Genomic DNA, 16,523 nt, shown 5'->3' with positions numbered 1-16,523 from the left:
AAATTGATATATCTCACCAAAACTGACATTTTGGATTGTCAATCCTTGATTTTCCATTGTTTTTGTTGCTTCTTTTCCAAGGGTAGGAGGAATAGATTCAAGATAAAATTGTTCTAAATTAACATCGTCAATACCTCCTATTTTGTGGTATCTTTTGTTTATTTCTGAAAAATGTCTCTCTAGGTCTTGTCTTTTAAACGAGCAACATTTAAGCTGGAAGAACTCTTCACGAGCAGTGATTAGTTCATGCTTAACAGGACCTGTAAATTCAGATACCAAATAATTAAGAAATTCAGTAATAGATTGACAATTTCTTAATTGTGTCTGACGGTGTTCTCCAAGGCTTATGTACCAATCAAACAGGCGTCCTCTAAGTCTTACAATAACTTTTGCAATAGTACTTGCTAAAGTGTTTGCAGGGTTAAGCATCTCTGCATGCATCTATCCTTGAATTTCACGGAATTTGTCATTCCATTTTGAAGGTGGGATGTCATCAATAGTAAATCCTTTAGATGAATCTCCATAAGTGGGTTGTGGTTCTGGAGGATCTGGTGGTCTAGATTCTTCATCAATTATAGGATCTGGGTTTAGAGGTTGTTCTAGGGGGTTCATCATTAAAAAATGGATCTGGGTTCAGAGAAGGAGAAGAGGTTTGGCTGCTAAAAGTTTCAGAGGATTTTGACTAAGAGTCAGAAGATTGGGTTTGTGTTTGAAGGTTTAGCTCGGGTTGTTTGTTAAGTTCTTTAAAAATGTACTCCTGTCTTGCAGAGGTTCTGTAGACGTTAGGCTTTGTGTAGGTACTGAAGATCCGATAACATTTGAATCAGTATCAGATGATTGAAACATTTGGGCTTCATTTTTAGGAGGAATATTTGGTGGAGGTTGAGCAGGAATTGGCTGAGTAACAGCTGGTGGTTTAGGCACTGGTGTTTGGGACGAACTTGGTACAGAAATATTCGGCTTTTTTCGTAGCTGAGGGAAAAACATTTCTTCAGGGAATCGTCGTTCATCTTCAAAAGAACTGAAAGATCTAAAACCAAAATTTCTAGGAGGGATGAGACCAGTAAGAGGATAAAGGGTTCTTGTCGGAGGAAAAGGGTCCGGGTTCCTTAAGGTCGGATAATTTGGGATATAAGGGTTTCCAAAAGATGGTTGGAATTGAGACTGGTATGGCGGCTGGGAGTATTGGGTTTTCATCCAAAGGTCTTTCTCAAGACTTTGCAGTTGTTTTTCTAGAAATGCCTTTTCTTTCCCTTTCTAAGTCAGCAAATAAGATTGCTCATGAATATCTTTAACTGTATACAAAATTTGTATCAACCCTTCATGCAACAGTTGTATTTTTTCTTTCAATCGCATAATTATGCTAGTTAAACCCTGTAATTGTGAAGACATATTATTCTGTTTTTTTTCAATTTGAAGAAATGCTAAGTTCTAAGACTTTGCATTATCAGCTTGCCAATTAAGGCTTGCTTCAGCAGGAGAAATTGGCTTTAAAGTACCAGTAGAATCTCTAGTGCCAGGGTTTTTAATCTTCCACGCATGTCGTTCATTTTCTTGAATCTTTTCATAATCATGCAAAGGTGGAAAATTAGTAGCATAACTAGAAGTGTGAGGATCAAATGCCATACATTCAGCAATTGGAACTTCTTTATCAGAAGCATTCGGAACTTTTTCATCAGAAGCATCATTCTTGTCATCCCATCCAGTAGGGATGATATCAGCAGTTGTAGGATGTTTAGGCTTTTGATTGCCCTAGGTAACATAATAATGCCACTTTCCTGAGCTTTCACCAAGTAATCTAACTGTTGCATCACCATCAACAAATCTTTGATGAAGTGTTTGTCGAGAAGTTTTCTTTTTGTTTTTCTTTTTTGGCTTCTCATCAAAATCATCATTTACTTGAATGCACATAGAGCAATTGCAACAATCAAACCAATTATGTCCATCTGCAGTTTTCTGTTAATAAATAGGATTTCCATTTTTATCAAATGCAACCACTGGGACGTTTCCAAGAAGTCCTTGAAATTGTGTAGGGAATCTTTCTCTGGTTTGATTTTGATCATTACTTGAAGAAGACTGAAAATTTATTTGGACTGTTCCATCTGGTATCCTTGTCATTCTAGACTCAGGCTGTACCACAGCCTGACTTTGGGTGTGTAAATTCTCTTAATTTGTAACCCAAGTGGATGGAATTAATTGAAGCAACCGTTCCCTTGATATCTGTCTTGGGATATAGTGACAAACAGGTTGGGAGTTATTATCAACTTTAATGAATAGGGCAGTATTTTCACATTCAGGGGGTAAAGGTGTAACAATATCAAAAGCATAGTGCTGGAGCCTGTACACCATTTGTTAATGGGGTGTTGCTACTGATGCAGTTTCAATTTTGTCTGGCTCCAGTAATTTGTAATTGAACTTTAAAAGCAAAACTCAAATGGGGGTCTTTGATAGAAATGTTGAAGTTTGGAAAGAAAGTAATAAAAATGGTACCAACATTTAGTGTTGTTTGAACTGTACCTATGCAAGCATGTTGATATTCTAGAAATCTAGTATCTAGCAAAGCAATTCTGGTTATTGCTTCTATTCTTTTCCTACCATGAAAGGTTAGGGCTAGTTTAATGGCTCCAAAATGGATATGGGTATATCATTCTTTAAGCCATTGAGGGAAAAGGTTTTTAGGAAGGGTGCTGATAACATACTGTTCAGCTTGGGTGGTCGGAATGTGGTGTTGGTCAAAAGAAGAAGCTTGGACATACTCTTTAATGGCTTCTGGATTTTTTTTCCCACAAAGTTTATTGATTCGTTTAGTCCAGTTTAAACTAGATTTATCAGAAACATGATAAGTATTAATTAATTGAGACTGGGTTTCTGAAAACTTTTTAGGAGTGTAGGTTATTTCAAAAAGGTGTTTTTGTTTTGAAAACATGGGTCCTAAATCTGGGCTAGAAGATGAATTAAGTTCTAAGGAAGAAGTATCTGAGACATTTTCATTTGCCATCTTTGAAAAATATTTTACAAAGTTGACTCTAATTGTAAAAATAGGTTAAGGCTAACTTTCCTTTTATAGTTTACAAAGTATGAACTCTTTTTTCAGGCCTTCTCGCAGACTTCAGAGCTCCTGTCATGTAAACCTCAGAAAGTATTGACAGTGGAATGGCATCACTTAAATTAACCTTATAATACGTACTTTGTTTTCTGATGCGAGAGATTCTGAATTAATCAAGCAGGCGCAGAGCATACTAATCCAAGTACAGACTATAGATTAACCTAGTCAACAGTGTAAATAAAAATTAATCTCAACAGCATAATCCAGGCGCTGATAGCAATGATAGATGTGCATAGAAGAATACAAGAAACTGAAGTTCACACAATAGAAACAAAAGCAAAATAATATCAATAGGGGTAATATGATAATAGAACAAACATGCACACATGCACACCAAAGTCTAATAACTTGATAAACAAGATACAAGAAAAGATGGAAAGATCTTACGGAGAGATGAAAAGATCTTCCAGGCATAAAAGAAAGAGTGGCAGAAGATGAGAGTGAGAAAGCACACCATTAAAGCACACCAAAGACCACGCAGGCTGAGAGGCTCTAGAAGCGCTTTGCCGGTTACAATGCCTCGAAGGGCTATTTATAGACTTCGGATTTGAAATCCGGACTTCAAAAGAAATTAAAAGGAGACAGGTGGCCAGGACAGGTGGCCTTTGTACAGTAAAAAGTTTTATCTACAGTGACAGGTAATAGTGACAAACAGTGACAGGTGACAGGTGTCGGTGCCACAGTGCTGCCAACAAAACAGTGCTGCTACAGTGCTGTCGACAAAACAGTGCTGCTACAGTGCTGCTTACAAAACAGTGCTCATGCGGCTTCAGATTTTGTACGGCTTCATTCAACATGCGACTTCAGCGTCAATTTGTATCAGGATAAAGATCGAGAGGGTATCCATCAGAGTCATAACTGGGTGAAGAAGGATTAGATGGGCTATGAGATGGCCCTATGTATGTGTCATCACTTGAGCTGTCCTCTGGTTCCGCCGGAGGAGGGTGATCTGCAAGCCATAAATGAAGCTGATGTAGTAAAGCTGCTCCTTTGGGTGTTTCATCGTTCCATATTGTATTCCCGTATAGACATCCACAGGAATCCATTCTGGCTGGATTCTATTAATATAACACATGATGATCTTTAAGTCTTTCCATAAATCGGTCTGAAATAGTCAGAAACGTAGAAGATTAGAATCATACCATCCAATGGTTTGTATGAGAGGATGTTGGGTAAAGTAGGTATGTTCAGGATAAATTTGAGGGTTAAGGTCTTGATGGAAGCTTATGATAATGTAAGGTTTAAGGGGATAATCAAAAGATTCAAACCATTGGTTATAATGGTAATGTTTGATTAGGAATTTATAAAAATTTAAGGCTTTGGGATTAGGGTGTTGGTAATTGTTCCATTGGAAAAAATGGCAATGTCTAAGGTAGGATAGGAGTTTTCGTACATGGAAGTTGAAACATATATGGTGGTTTTAGGTAAGATACCAGAAAAAGCAAATAGCTTCTTTTGGCATAATGTAGTAGTGCCTGGTCTGAAAAAGAGATAGAAATGATGGCATCGAATTCCTTGAAAGCAATCTCCATGTTTTCTGGTTACTATTTCATGCATTTTTTGCTGCATGTCATCATTTCTGGAGTCCATAGTTTTCCTAAGGATAACATCATAAATTTCATTAGGGAGATCTTGTTCATTATTATCAATGCTGATGATTACACCCAAAAAAGGAATAACTGGGAGAAGGGTTTCTTCATAAAGTCTTTTTCTTGAGAACATGTCTGGTAAAACATTATTTTTCCCGGAAATGTGCTTGTATTCGAAATTCCATTGGGAAAACCAGTTTGACCATCGTAATAACTGGGGGTTTGGAAGTATTTTGTTTTTGAATTTCAGCATATTAGGGAAGGCAGACAAATCCATTTCTACAAGAAAGTTGTGCCCAATAAGGTGAAATTGAAATTTCTCTATTCCTCTTTTAACAGCAAGAATTTCTTTGAAAGTAGAATGGTAATGGAGTTCAGAATCTTTGAATCTTCCACTCTTATATCCACAAATCTTTGTCTTTTTCAATTTCTTCAAGCAAAATACAAGCCCAAAATTCATCAAATTCGTCAGTTTGCAAAATTCTTTTTCCTGTAGAAGGAATTTTTAAAGAAGGAAGATTTTGGATAATCGTTTGAGCTCTTGAACACACTCAGTTTGTTTCTTAGTCCATGGTGGTGCTTTTTTCTTTAACAAAAGATATAGTGGACTGGTAAACAAAGAAATCTTAATAATAAAAGGGACATGTAATTTACAATACTTAAGAACTGCTGTATTTTTTTTACAGAAGAAAGAGTGTCCGGGAAATCTAACAGATGTTTGGCTATATGGGGTTGTAATTTGTACATATTATTATGAAAGTGCATACCAAGAAAATCTATTTCAGATGTGGCAAATGCACATTTTTTCTCAGAGAGCATGATAGCGTATTTACAACAAAGGGAGTGGAATTTGTCTAAAAGGAGAACATGACTTTCTAGGTCAGGAGAAAATAGAAGGATGTCATTTATGTATATTAAAGCCTGAGTTGAGATTGGTTCGAAAATGGTGGTCAAGATTTTTTGAAAATAAGTAGGTGCATTTTTCAAACCAAAGGGCATAACTGTCCATTGAAAATGATAATTTGGGCGGCAAAAAGCTGTTTTTGGTCTATCATCAGGATGTATTCCAATTTGCTAAAATCCAGATTCTAAGTCAAATTTTGAAAATATGTGAGCATGGGAGATCTGAGAGAACAGTGCAATCTGGTTGGGTAGAGGGAATTTATCATTTGGAAGAAAGGTATTTAAAGGTTGGTAGTTGATAACCAATCTAAGTTTTCCACAAACTTGCTTCGCTCTTTTTATTCACATAAAAGGCTTCACATGCCCAAGGAGAACTGGTTGGTTCAATTAATTCTTCCTTTATCAGATCATGAATTTCTTGCTTAGCTTGGTCTAACAAATCAGGATTTAATCCTCTGTGGGAGGCTTTTGTAGGGTTGATGTCTTTATTTTTCTTGAATGGGAGTTTGACATAGAAGTTCTGGTTTCTCCAGAGTGGATTGGTGCACTTTTTCAGGAATTAAGAATGAGAATTAGCACAACAATCAGAAATAATTTTTTGTCTAACAGTTTCTAAGGTCTTGGGCTGGTCTATACTAGCAATTCAAGGTAAGATCAAATTTCTAAAAACGAAGTCCTTGAAATTGTGTAGGGAATATTTCTCTGGTTTGATTTTGATCATTACTTGAAGAAGACTGAAAATTTATTTGGACTGTTCCGTCTGGCATCCTGTTAATTCTAGACTCAGACTGTACCACAGCTTGACTTTGGGTGTGTAAATTCTCTTAATTTGTAACCCAAGTGGATGGAATTAATTCAAGCAACCGTTCCCTTGATATCTGTCTTGGGATATAGTGACAAACAGGCTGGGAGTTATTATCAACTTTAATGAATAGGGCAGTATTTTCACATTCAGGGAGTAATGGTGTGACAATATCAAATGCATGGTTATGGAGCCTGTACACCATTTGATAATGGAGTGTGGCTACAGATGCAGTTTCAATTTGTTTGGTTCCAGTAATTTGTAATTGAACTTTAAAAACAGAACTCAAATGAGGGTCTTTGATAGCAATATTGAAGTTTGGAAAGAAAGTAACAAAAATGGTACCAGCATTTAGAGTTGTTTGAACTGTACTGATGCAAGTATGCTGATATTCTAGAAATCTGGTGTCTAGCAAAGCAATTCTGGTTACTGCTTCCATTCCTTTCCTACCATGAAAGGTTAGGGCTAGTTTAATGGCTCCAAAATGGCTATGGGTATATCCTTCTTTAAGCCATTGAGGGAAAAGGTTTTTAGGAAGGGTAATGGTAACATACTGTTGTTCAGCTTGGGTGGCTGGAAATTGGTGTTGGTCAAAAGAAGAAGCTTGGACATACTCTTTAATGGCTTTTGGATTTTTTTTTCCCACAAAGTTTCTTGATTCGTTTAGTCCAGTTTAAACTAGATTTATCATAAACATGATAAGGTTTAATTAATTGAGACTGAGTTTCTGAAAAGTTTGCAGGAGTGTAGGTTATTTCAAAAAGGTGTTCTTGTTTTGAAAACATGGGTGCTAAATCTGGGCTAGAAGATGAATTAAGTTCTAGGGAAGGAGTATCTGAGACACTTTCATCTGCCATTTTTGAAAAAGATTTTACAAAGTTGTTTGTAATTGTAAAAATAGGTTGAGGCTAACTTTCCTTTTATAGTTTACAAAGTATGAACTCCTTTTCCAGGCCTTCTCGCTGACTTCAGAGCTCCTATCATGTAAACCTCAGAAAGTATTGACAGTGGAATGGCATCACTTAAATTAACCTTATAATACGTACTTTGTTTTCTGATGCGAGAGATCCTGAATTAATTAGGCAGGCGCAGAGCATACTAATCCAAGTACGGATTATAGATTAACCCAGTCAACAGTGTAAATAAAAATTAATCTCAATAGCATAATCCAGGCTCTAATAGCAATGATAGATGTGCATAGAAGAATATGAGAACACCGCAATTGAACACAATCTGGCTTGTTCTATTGAAATGTAGGAATAGAAGAAACATGGATGACACCTTAAGATGAACATCAACTTCAGTGTCACCTGCAGAGATCATTGCTGAAGTAGTTCAAAGGTGAAGTACAACATATGAAAAAGGTGATCTAGCAAACGCCAGGTGATGATCTAGCAAACGCCAGGTGATAAGTATGCCCACCAGCCTCTTGTAGGTTCCCGGGTATCTTAAACGTTCTTTATTTGGACGTAGATGGTGGTCTGATTCTATAGATGAAGCTCTTGTCTTGAGTTTCAAACCTTGACTTCTGGTCCTCAGAATTATTGACTGCCTCTTTTAGGGCCTCACAAACTTAACAACTCCTTCAAGTAGGCAAGATTTAGTCCTGTATATCTGAAAAGTTGTTGATTTGGCAGTGGGTGTTGGTTTAGCTTATCGATGGATATGCCTTGGAACGTGTCACTTCACTTCCCAATAAATTCTTGAGTGGTCCAAGTTCTTTGTTATCAAACACCTTACTTAGGTTCTGTTTTGGAGTTCAGATAGAGTAAAAAACACAAACCATCAAGAAAAATAAAAGGGAATTGACTCAGAAACATTGTCAACAAGAGTGACTAAGAACTGTCATTTCCACTCTTCTTATTCAGAGACAGTGATTGCTCATGTTAAATTGTGTATCTATGTTGATTAAATACATCTCTAAAACTGGTTTAGCCTATGAGTGGCCTTATTAAACTTGCATAATTTTCCTTCCTATCCAGAAAATTCAGGCAGCTAGGATGCACATGGCTTTGGATTAGCGATATAGTTGCAGCTTCGGTATTTGGTATTTTACTTATCTGTTCAGAGTTTTGACACCGGTATGATGACTATCTCCAAGCATTGGTCTGTAAGAGCAAATAGAGGAGACGTACATATGGGATTCCTCCCAGATCATCATGTAAAAAGGTAATTTTATGTTGAGCTGGTGAAATGGTCAATGTCTGTGAGCTGCCTTCCTTGCAAAGTGTTTAAGACAACTTGTCAAAAAATGCTGTGTTTAATGGAACTTACTGAAGAGGAAATGTCCCTTTTTATGGAAGTTTTTGTAACAGTTAGCATCTCTCCTATTCCACGCAACTTTTTGCTCCACTATCAGGACATTCTTACATCAAATTTACTTTTTAACCTCATTGATATAACAAACTGAGATTTTTTCCCCTTGCATTTGAGGCACGATGTGTTGTCTATGATTTCATGTCTCCCTCTAGCCTTGTGACCAACTTCACAGGCTTTGGAACCCTGCAAAGCTCTCGCCTTTTATTTTAGTTTAGAACTTTGAAGCCTCAAATCTGATTTTTCTTATTCTTGTCAATCGGCTTACACCAATCTTCCTCTGCCATCCTTTCTTACACCATGTTTGATAATGATCTATTATTGCACTGCTTCACTGCCCAAATTTCCTCGTTTCTTGAATTTCAAGTTCTCATAATTTCTAGAATATATCAACGTCTTTTATGGGTCCCGCTTTTCTTTTTAGTCATTGCCCTTGTCATCTTTCTTGTTTTTCTCTTCTTGGATCTCTGTTATTATTGCGTTGATACTTGCACAAGTTTCAGGTCCAACCACACCTCAAAACCCCTGGATGACCTTTGACTTCTACCTTTAAATCTTTTGGAAATATCCTGCCTTGTTCCTGAACTTGATAAAATTATTTAGTCATACAATATACACCATTTTAAAGAAGTGATGATGTCGTCTGTTTTCCAGTCAATGATGCTGTTAATGTTGATATCCTGTGTTCGTTTGATGTTTTCACTGATCCATATTTCCTTGGAGATGCATTTAAGATCTTCTAGTTCTTGGTATAGCCTTTGGAGGTAATGATATTTGATGAAACTGCATTCTGGAAATGGTAAATGTGTAATTATAGCTCATGGGTTTGGTTGTTCTCTATCAAACCCCAATGCAAATGCCATAATTATTTTGTGGGAACAATTGCCTTTTTTGAAATGATCTTGTATGTGATAATCAAGTAGTATTTTCATAACCTGGGATTTTGTGTGTAATTGATAATTTCTTGAATAAAGAGAGAAAATGTGGAATGTCAGAAGATGATGGAGATTCGTCATTTTTCATGTGTTGCAGATTTTCCAGCACCCCATCCAGCACGTACCTGCTACCAGGCAGCCGTTCTTCCATTGGATGCCAAGGTTGAGATCGAATGCATTGCCGCTCTTTAGCTCTATAGAGAGGTGGGCCACCTGACCCCCATCTTTCTATTTAGCAGCCCCCCCCCCCCCCCCCCCCCCCCCCTTGTTTACCACTTGTCTTTAGCTGCCTCGAACTAACAGTGAATGAGAAGGGTATTACAACGCTTGCACATGAAATGGATTAATGATTAAAATGAGACTGTATGTAGTTTTAAGTGATGCATACTGATGACTCTGAACGTTTAGGTTCCCTTGATGGCTCTGCTCAATTGGCACAAGAAAACAGAGGCATAGTGGGCTCCAATGTCATCCTAGATTTTTAACACTCTGGTATTTGAGTTACTGGTTCTGTACTTTCTTTCCCATTATTACAGCAATGAAGGTGTAGTGGTGGAGAGACTGCAAGGAGCAAATGTGGACTAGAGCTGGCCATTTTTCTATTTTGTGGGATAGTGCGATCTTTCTGGCTCTTAGCATTAGATTGTTCTAAACATATCGGTTAAGGGAGGTCGGGCTGTCAACCGGTGTTTCCAAAAAAGAAAATCCAAACCTAAGAACTCCTATTTCAATTCAATTTTGTTATTTGTCTATTTTTAATATTTTTTGGATTACCAATACAGAGCAATATAGAATGGTGATTTGACATGGATATGTGGGGTGGAAGTTTGGGTTTAGAAGCACTGGTTTGAATCCTTGAAGTTTGTCCTAGAAAAGCCCAATTGAGCTGACCTAGTCTTTGTTTTTTGAGAAAGATACGCTCATGTCCTCGTAAGGTCAAGTTTTGTCAAAATGACTTAGGACTTTATATTATGAAGTTAGTATTGTTGAAATGATTTTGGATCTTCAAAGTCCAGAGTAAAAACTCATCACATATTCAAAGTTTCTATTTTAGTGGCATCTAAAGCCAAGGCATTTTGTAAAAAGATAGAAACAAAAAAATAAGAATATGAATATAAAAAAAGTTGATATATTAACAATATTTCAAGGTAACATTAGTGTAAATATCTTTTTTTTCTTCTTTTTTTTTTTATTCAATGTGGCAGCCACCACTTGTTGCCTTCTCTCTCTCAAACACCTTCTGAAGGTTGATACTCTTCAAAGCTACCTAGAAATCTATTACATGACAATCGTTTATGAAGAAATATGATATTTTCATCGTTTGGGTGTACTTTATGATAAGGAAATGAAAAGAGATTATTAGAGATTTCTTCAAAAATCATGAAACACATTATGTGTGGTGAAAGGTGAAAAATCTATTACACGTTTGACAGGTAATTTTTAATATCAGTTTAATAAAATGCCAACCAGTCTATTCGGTTTGTATATGTGCACCACCCTCCCTCTCTCTAAGCTTGCCCCTCTCTCCCCTCTCTCTTCAAGTCCTTTTATCTCATGTATATATAATTTTTTAAGCTCCCGATATTTTGAAGTTCCTTTGTCACATCTGTATTTTTTTAAGCTCCTGTACTCTCTCAACTGTACTTTTTCTATTCTCCCTCTCTCATTAGCATATCCATTCTCTTTAACATATTTAATCAATGAGAAATTACAACACAAATATAATAAAAAATTTCACTCAACATAAGAAATTATACAACACAATTATAATAAAAAATTTCATCTAACATAATCTTCATAAGAGATTAGTAGAAGCTCAATTGAAACAAGGTATTTCTTCCAATACTTTAAAATTTTCTACTGTAATTACCAAACTTTCTAGTTTACTAATTAAATTTTAATTTATACTATAAAGATTTTTAATTTGGTATATCATAAATTTGTTGTTTATCATGTTAAAACTAAAGTCTAATAATGTTAGAAGACATGTGATTTCATGTAAGTGCCAAAGACATGCAAAATAAGTAAGATATTGTATGATTGTGACTTTAGAATGGTACAAGTTATTATTAGCTAATCTTTTTGGAATGATGATAATGTTATTATTAGAAAATCTTTTTGGAATGGTGATAATGTTATTATTAGAAATTTTTTTTGGAATCATGTGATGATGACTTTAATTCCGTATTTCGGTAGAATTTTGTGACAAAGAAAATAAAGGAATGATAGTTTATAGGCAAGTGCCGGTAAAGTGTTGGTAATGCATTTCCCATATTTTTTTCAGATATAGCCAAACAGTAGACATGTATCTTCCAAGTTGCATCTAGATACTATCTAAATAGTAACAATTCATTTGCAGGTAATATATTACGTTAGTAATATATTTCACAGATAATATATTTTCAATATCCAAAAGTTCCCACAATAAAATTGTCTTTCCTTCTAGTTCAATGAAATTATCTCCTTCCGATTGGTATGAAAATACTTTCATGAAAAATGTTTTCATGTGAATATTATGTTACGCACATTTGGTACTTGACAAATACATATCAATTTTTTCTCTTGGTAAAAATTTTTACCCTAAATTGGCCAATTCATATGAAAATAGAACCGTATTGCTCGAGTTGGGGAAATATTTGTGGCTCTGTATTTTCTCACATCGCAGCAGTTGACTTTATCAAATACAATTAATTTTGCCGAAAAACTCCTACTATCTAGAAAGAGAATCTCAAATTTTTAGTTTTAAAGATAGAAAGTATCTTAAAATTTTGAAGAGAAATTATATTTAATTTTAGAGAGAGAAACTACTTGAAAATTTTTAGAGTGAATTTTTCAAAATTTTTAAAGAGAAATTATATCAAAATTTTTAGATATAAACTATCTCAAATTTTAAGTTTTAGAAAGAGAAGTATCTTAAAATTTTGGAGAGAGAAACCATATCAAATTTTAGAAAGAGAGTACTTGAAAATTTTTAGGGAGAAACTAAAAAATTTTAAAGAGAAAATATCTCAAATTTTAAGTTTTAGAGAGAGTACTTGAAAATTTTTAGAGACTCAAAATTTTTAAAGATTGAAATTTTAAGCTTTAGAGAAAATATATTAAAGTTTTAGAGAAATAAATTATATCAAAATTTAGAGATAAATTGCTTAATTTTTTTTAGAGGGAATCTATCTTAAAAATTTTAGAGAGAGAAATTATATAAAATTTTTAAGTTTTAACGAGAGAAACTATATTAAATTTTAAAGGAGGATGCCTAAAAAGTAGAAATTGGGGAGTTTTCCCTAAATAAAATTTATTTTAATGAGAGAACAAAAAACTAATGGAATCAATAATACACAATCGACAAAGGACATTTTGTATAGAGCCGAGGCTCTAAACAATCAAATTTGAGCCTACCTCAAAAATTTTACCAGAAGAGGTTGTTTTGATGCCCAAATATCTTCAAATTGATCATCTCGACATCAAAATGTATAGACATGAGAAAAAAATGGATTGTAAGTTCTGGAAACAATGTATTTTGTAACGTATTTTTGGACCGTCAATTTTCAAGTTTTCATAGATATGTTGATTTATACTGTTTTTGACACTTTAAAATTTATTAATAAATATAAAAATATATTTTAAGGCTACATAATGATTTTCAAAATTGAAACCACATTTCTCGACACCATTTGAAGGTAAGCTGTAATTTGATTGTTTAGAGCGTAGGCTCTATACAAACCACCCTTTTGTAAAAGCCTCATTGTTACAAACCACCCTTTTGTAAAAGCCTCATTGTTATAACAAGGTTGTGACGTTTCATGATATAAGCAGTGGTTTAAAAAAACAGATCGGTGCCTCAGATCGGACAATCTAAAAACCCATCCGGATCGGTGAATTGACGATCCGGATAGGGAATCGGCCGAATCGGTCAGATTTAGTTTTAAAAAAATTCCAAAAAAAATTATTAAAATTCATTATAAATGTTCTCTTTCATGAATCCAATAAGAAATGATGGTATTACATTATTAACTTTCATTTTTTTCATCAATTTGTGAATATTGAGATGCTCTTTCCCTGTATAAACTTATATTAACCATCACATCACATAAAAGAAAAATCACAGAATTGTCATGGATAAAATATATAATTATACATGGACTATAATAAAGAGTAGACTAAATCAATGAAAAAAAGGCCACCAAAACCTCAAATTGGTGAAAAACCTTAATTGGCTAAAAAAACCAAATTATTACAATCTAACTAACTATAATCCAAAATTATTACAGCCTAACTAATTATAATATTATATACTGAAATTAAAATTGTTAGTTTACAGTTTATAATTATTTTATTATATAAATAATAACAAATTCGAAATATTTTATAATATTATCTAATTTAAAATATATTATTGACAACTGTAAGAAAAATAATACATTACATGATTTATAATGTAAAAATTAATAAATAAAATAAAAAATTTGGTTGTCAATGTAGAAATTAATAAAATTCATACAGATTTTCGAAATAACACTTACATTTTTCAAAAATTTAATTTTTTAGGTTTTTAGAATAAATTTAGTGAAAGAGATTATTAGTAGAAAGAGAGAGATTTCAAACAGAATAAACTTTTTATTTTTCATTTTTTTATGCCATACAATAAAAACAATTATACAACAAAAATAATTTAACCGCTATATACAACAAAAATTAATATGTAATGCCCAAGGGGATTCGACCTTGGGACATCAAAGAAGAGAGCAGAGGTCACAACCATCACGCCTCCTCGCCACAGGTAATAATATGCTGCCTATTAATAGTATATATTTAAATTCCGTCTTTATTTAATGATGTTTCGAAAGTATCCCACATCGAAAGATGGGTATTCAACTTGCTATATAAATAATTACGTACTATAATGATATATGCGCACGTGGAACCGTTGAGGCAATCCAACGTGTGATACGTGTCACGTGTGATTTTGTCCCACGTGTACTCGTGATGTTGCGCATGTGAGGTGGTGTGATTTTGTCCCACGTGTACACGTGATGTTGCGCATGTGAGGTGGAGTGTGATGTCAGACCTGCCGGTTCTTGATGTTATAGGGCGGAACCACCCGATTCTCTCTATATACGAGCGGTTACTTATGTTTTGCTGGAAGGGTTTGGAGGGACTTATAGGAAATACGAGCGGTTACTTACGTTTTGCTGGAAGGGTTTGGAGGGACTTATAGGAATTCTTATGAGCCATATTATATAGCATATTAGGCATTTGATCAAACTATTTCATGAATCTCAACAAATTTGTAGTTTTATTTGATTTTGGTATATATGTGCGTATGTTTGTGGAGTCCATTCTAAGAATGTATATATATATGTGTATATGTGTGTGTATATATATGTGTGTATCAGTGTTCGTAAAACCGGCCAATTAGAACCGGAACCGGCCAGTTAGATCGCTACTGGTGGGGTGGCGATTCTGGTTAGGGCCGGTTTTAAGGTACACCAGGTAAGACGACACACTCTAAAAAATATCGAGACCAAAACCGGCAGGTTCAATGTCAAACAGGCGGTTTTTCTTCAAAACAGGCCGGTTTTCCTAACCGGTCCGATTTACCGTTGCTTTCGTATGTTACAACGCATCAAATAACGGTCGTCATTTAACACATGCTCGTTATTTTTCTTAGAACAGGTTTTTGCAGCTTTTTTTTTCTTCAATTTTGTAGTTTTTTTTGTTTTTTGGTCAAATATTGATGTTATACACCATAAAGTTTCTATAGATCATCTATTATTGAATCAAAAGTCGAAAAACAAAGAGTTATTGGCGGATTGAATGGGGATTTTTGAAAATTAGATATTTCTGTCATTCTATCAAATGCAGCTTTAATACCTCATATATTTTTATAAAAATGGAGGGATTTGATTGATTGTTGAAGGATTCAACGTTTAAATAATTCAATTTTTCCAAAATGATGAAGATTTGAGGTTTGGACCCGAAGTACTGTTGCTCGAAGAACTATTTTTATTCAAACAAATTGATTTTTGATCAATCAGTTGATCGATTTTTATCGAATTGATCACTAAAGTTTGATCATAAAGGCCTTATCTGTCAAATAAACTAGTTGTTTTGATTTACTATTGATTAAATGTTTTTATATCGATTTGTTTTGCTGCGTTTTTTCTTGAAATTTTCGTGACGTGAAAATTCCGCAATATTTTTAATAAAGATCTCAATAGTGAATAAATTTTCATGAAATTTGGGGCATTTGAATCTTAATTGAAGTATCTATCATATCCCCATATCAATTTGTTCAGAAAATGAAAGATTTGAGGTTGATTTTGACTCTAAATTTTGTGTTCTTTTGTTCGATTTTAGGGTTCTTAAAAAAAATTTGTTTTTTTAATAAAATTACGTTTTGCTTTTATAAAATATGTAATTTGTGATGAATATGAGAAAAAAATAATAATAATCTTCTTTTTTTAATTTTATATATTTTTTGGTGAGCTTGTTGGATTGTTTTTAATGTCATATATTTTTTTACAAAAATATATTTTTTTGTGATGAATATGAGAAAAAAATATTTGTTTCTTTTTAATGTTATATATTTTTGGTGAGCTTGTTGGATTGTTTTTAATGTTATATATGTTTTTTATATAAAAATATATTTTTGTGATGAATATGAGAAAAAATTTATTTCTTTTTAAGGTTATTTTTTGTGTTTGTTACTGATATCTGTGTTCTCAACTTCTTGTTTAGTTGTGACATTTTCTTCTAATTTGCTTTTTATTTGTTATAAGGTATCTATCATTTGTTACAACTTCATACTCATTAAATATGTTTATTAGCCTCTACGAAGAAAAGAGGTATAAACTAAAAAGTGTTTTACTCAT

At 33.9% G+C, this 16,523-nt stretch overlaps 1 protein-coding gene across 9 annotated transcripts in view; it reads left to right on the top strand.

Annotated features, from left to right (window-relative positions):
* Window positions 1–10,462, top strand: part of LOC18444822 (endoribonuclease L-PSP family protein) — a 33,947-nt gene extending 23,485 nt beyond the window's left edge. For 2 of the 9 annotated variants that reach the window (XR_016044718.1, XR_016044715.1), the window contains 3 exons: window positions 8,383–8,569; window positions 9,749–9,855; window positions 10,060–10,462. Coding sequence is in view for 2 of the 9 variants with exons in the window: in XM_011628990.3 (XP_011627292.1) it covers window positions 9,749–9,843 (95 nt within the window). In the remaining 7 variants the exon portion in view is untranslated. Of the gene's footprint in view, window positions 1–8,382; window positions 8,570–9,748 lie in introns of all 9 variants that reach the window. The other 7 variants (XR_016044717.1, XR_002282772.2, XM_088852211.1 and 4 more) reach the window with 5 other exon arrangements.
* Window positions 10,463–16,523: the final 6,061 nt, after the last annotated feature.

Source organism: Amborella trichopoda, chromosome 11 (assembly GCF_054954075.1).
Source record: "Amborella trichopoda isolate Santa Cruz 75 chromosome 11, AtrichopodaSantaCruz75HAP2 v2.0, whole genome shotgun sequence".
NCBI lineage: Eukaryota > Viridiplantae > Streptophyta > Magnoliopsida > Amborellales > Amborellaceae > Amborella > Amborella trichopoda.
Note: the sequence above shows the minus strand (reverse complement) of the source record. Positions and strands in the feature narration are given on the sequence as shown.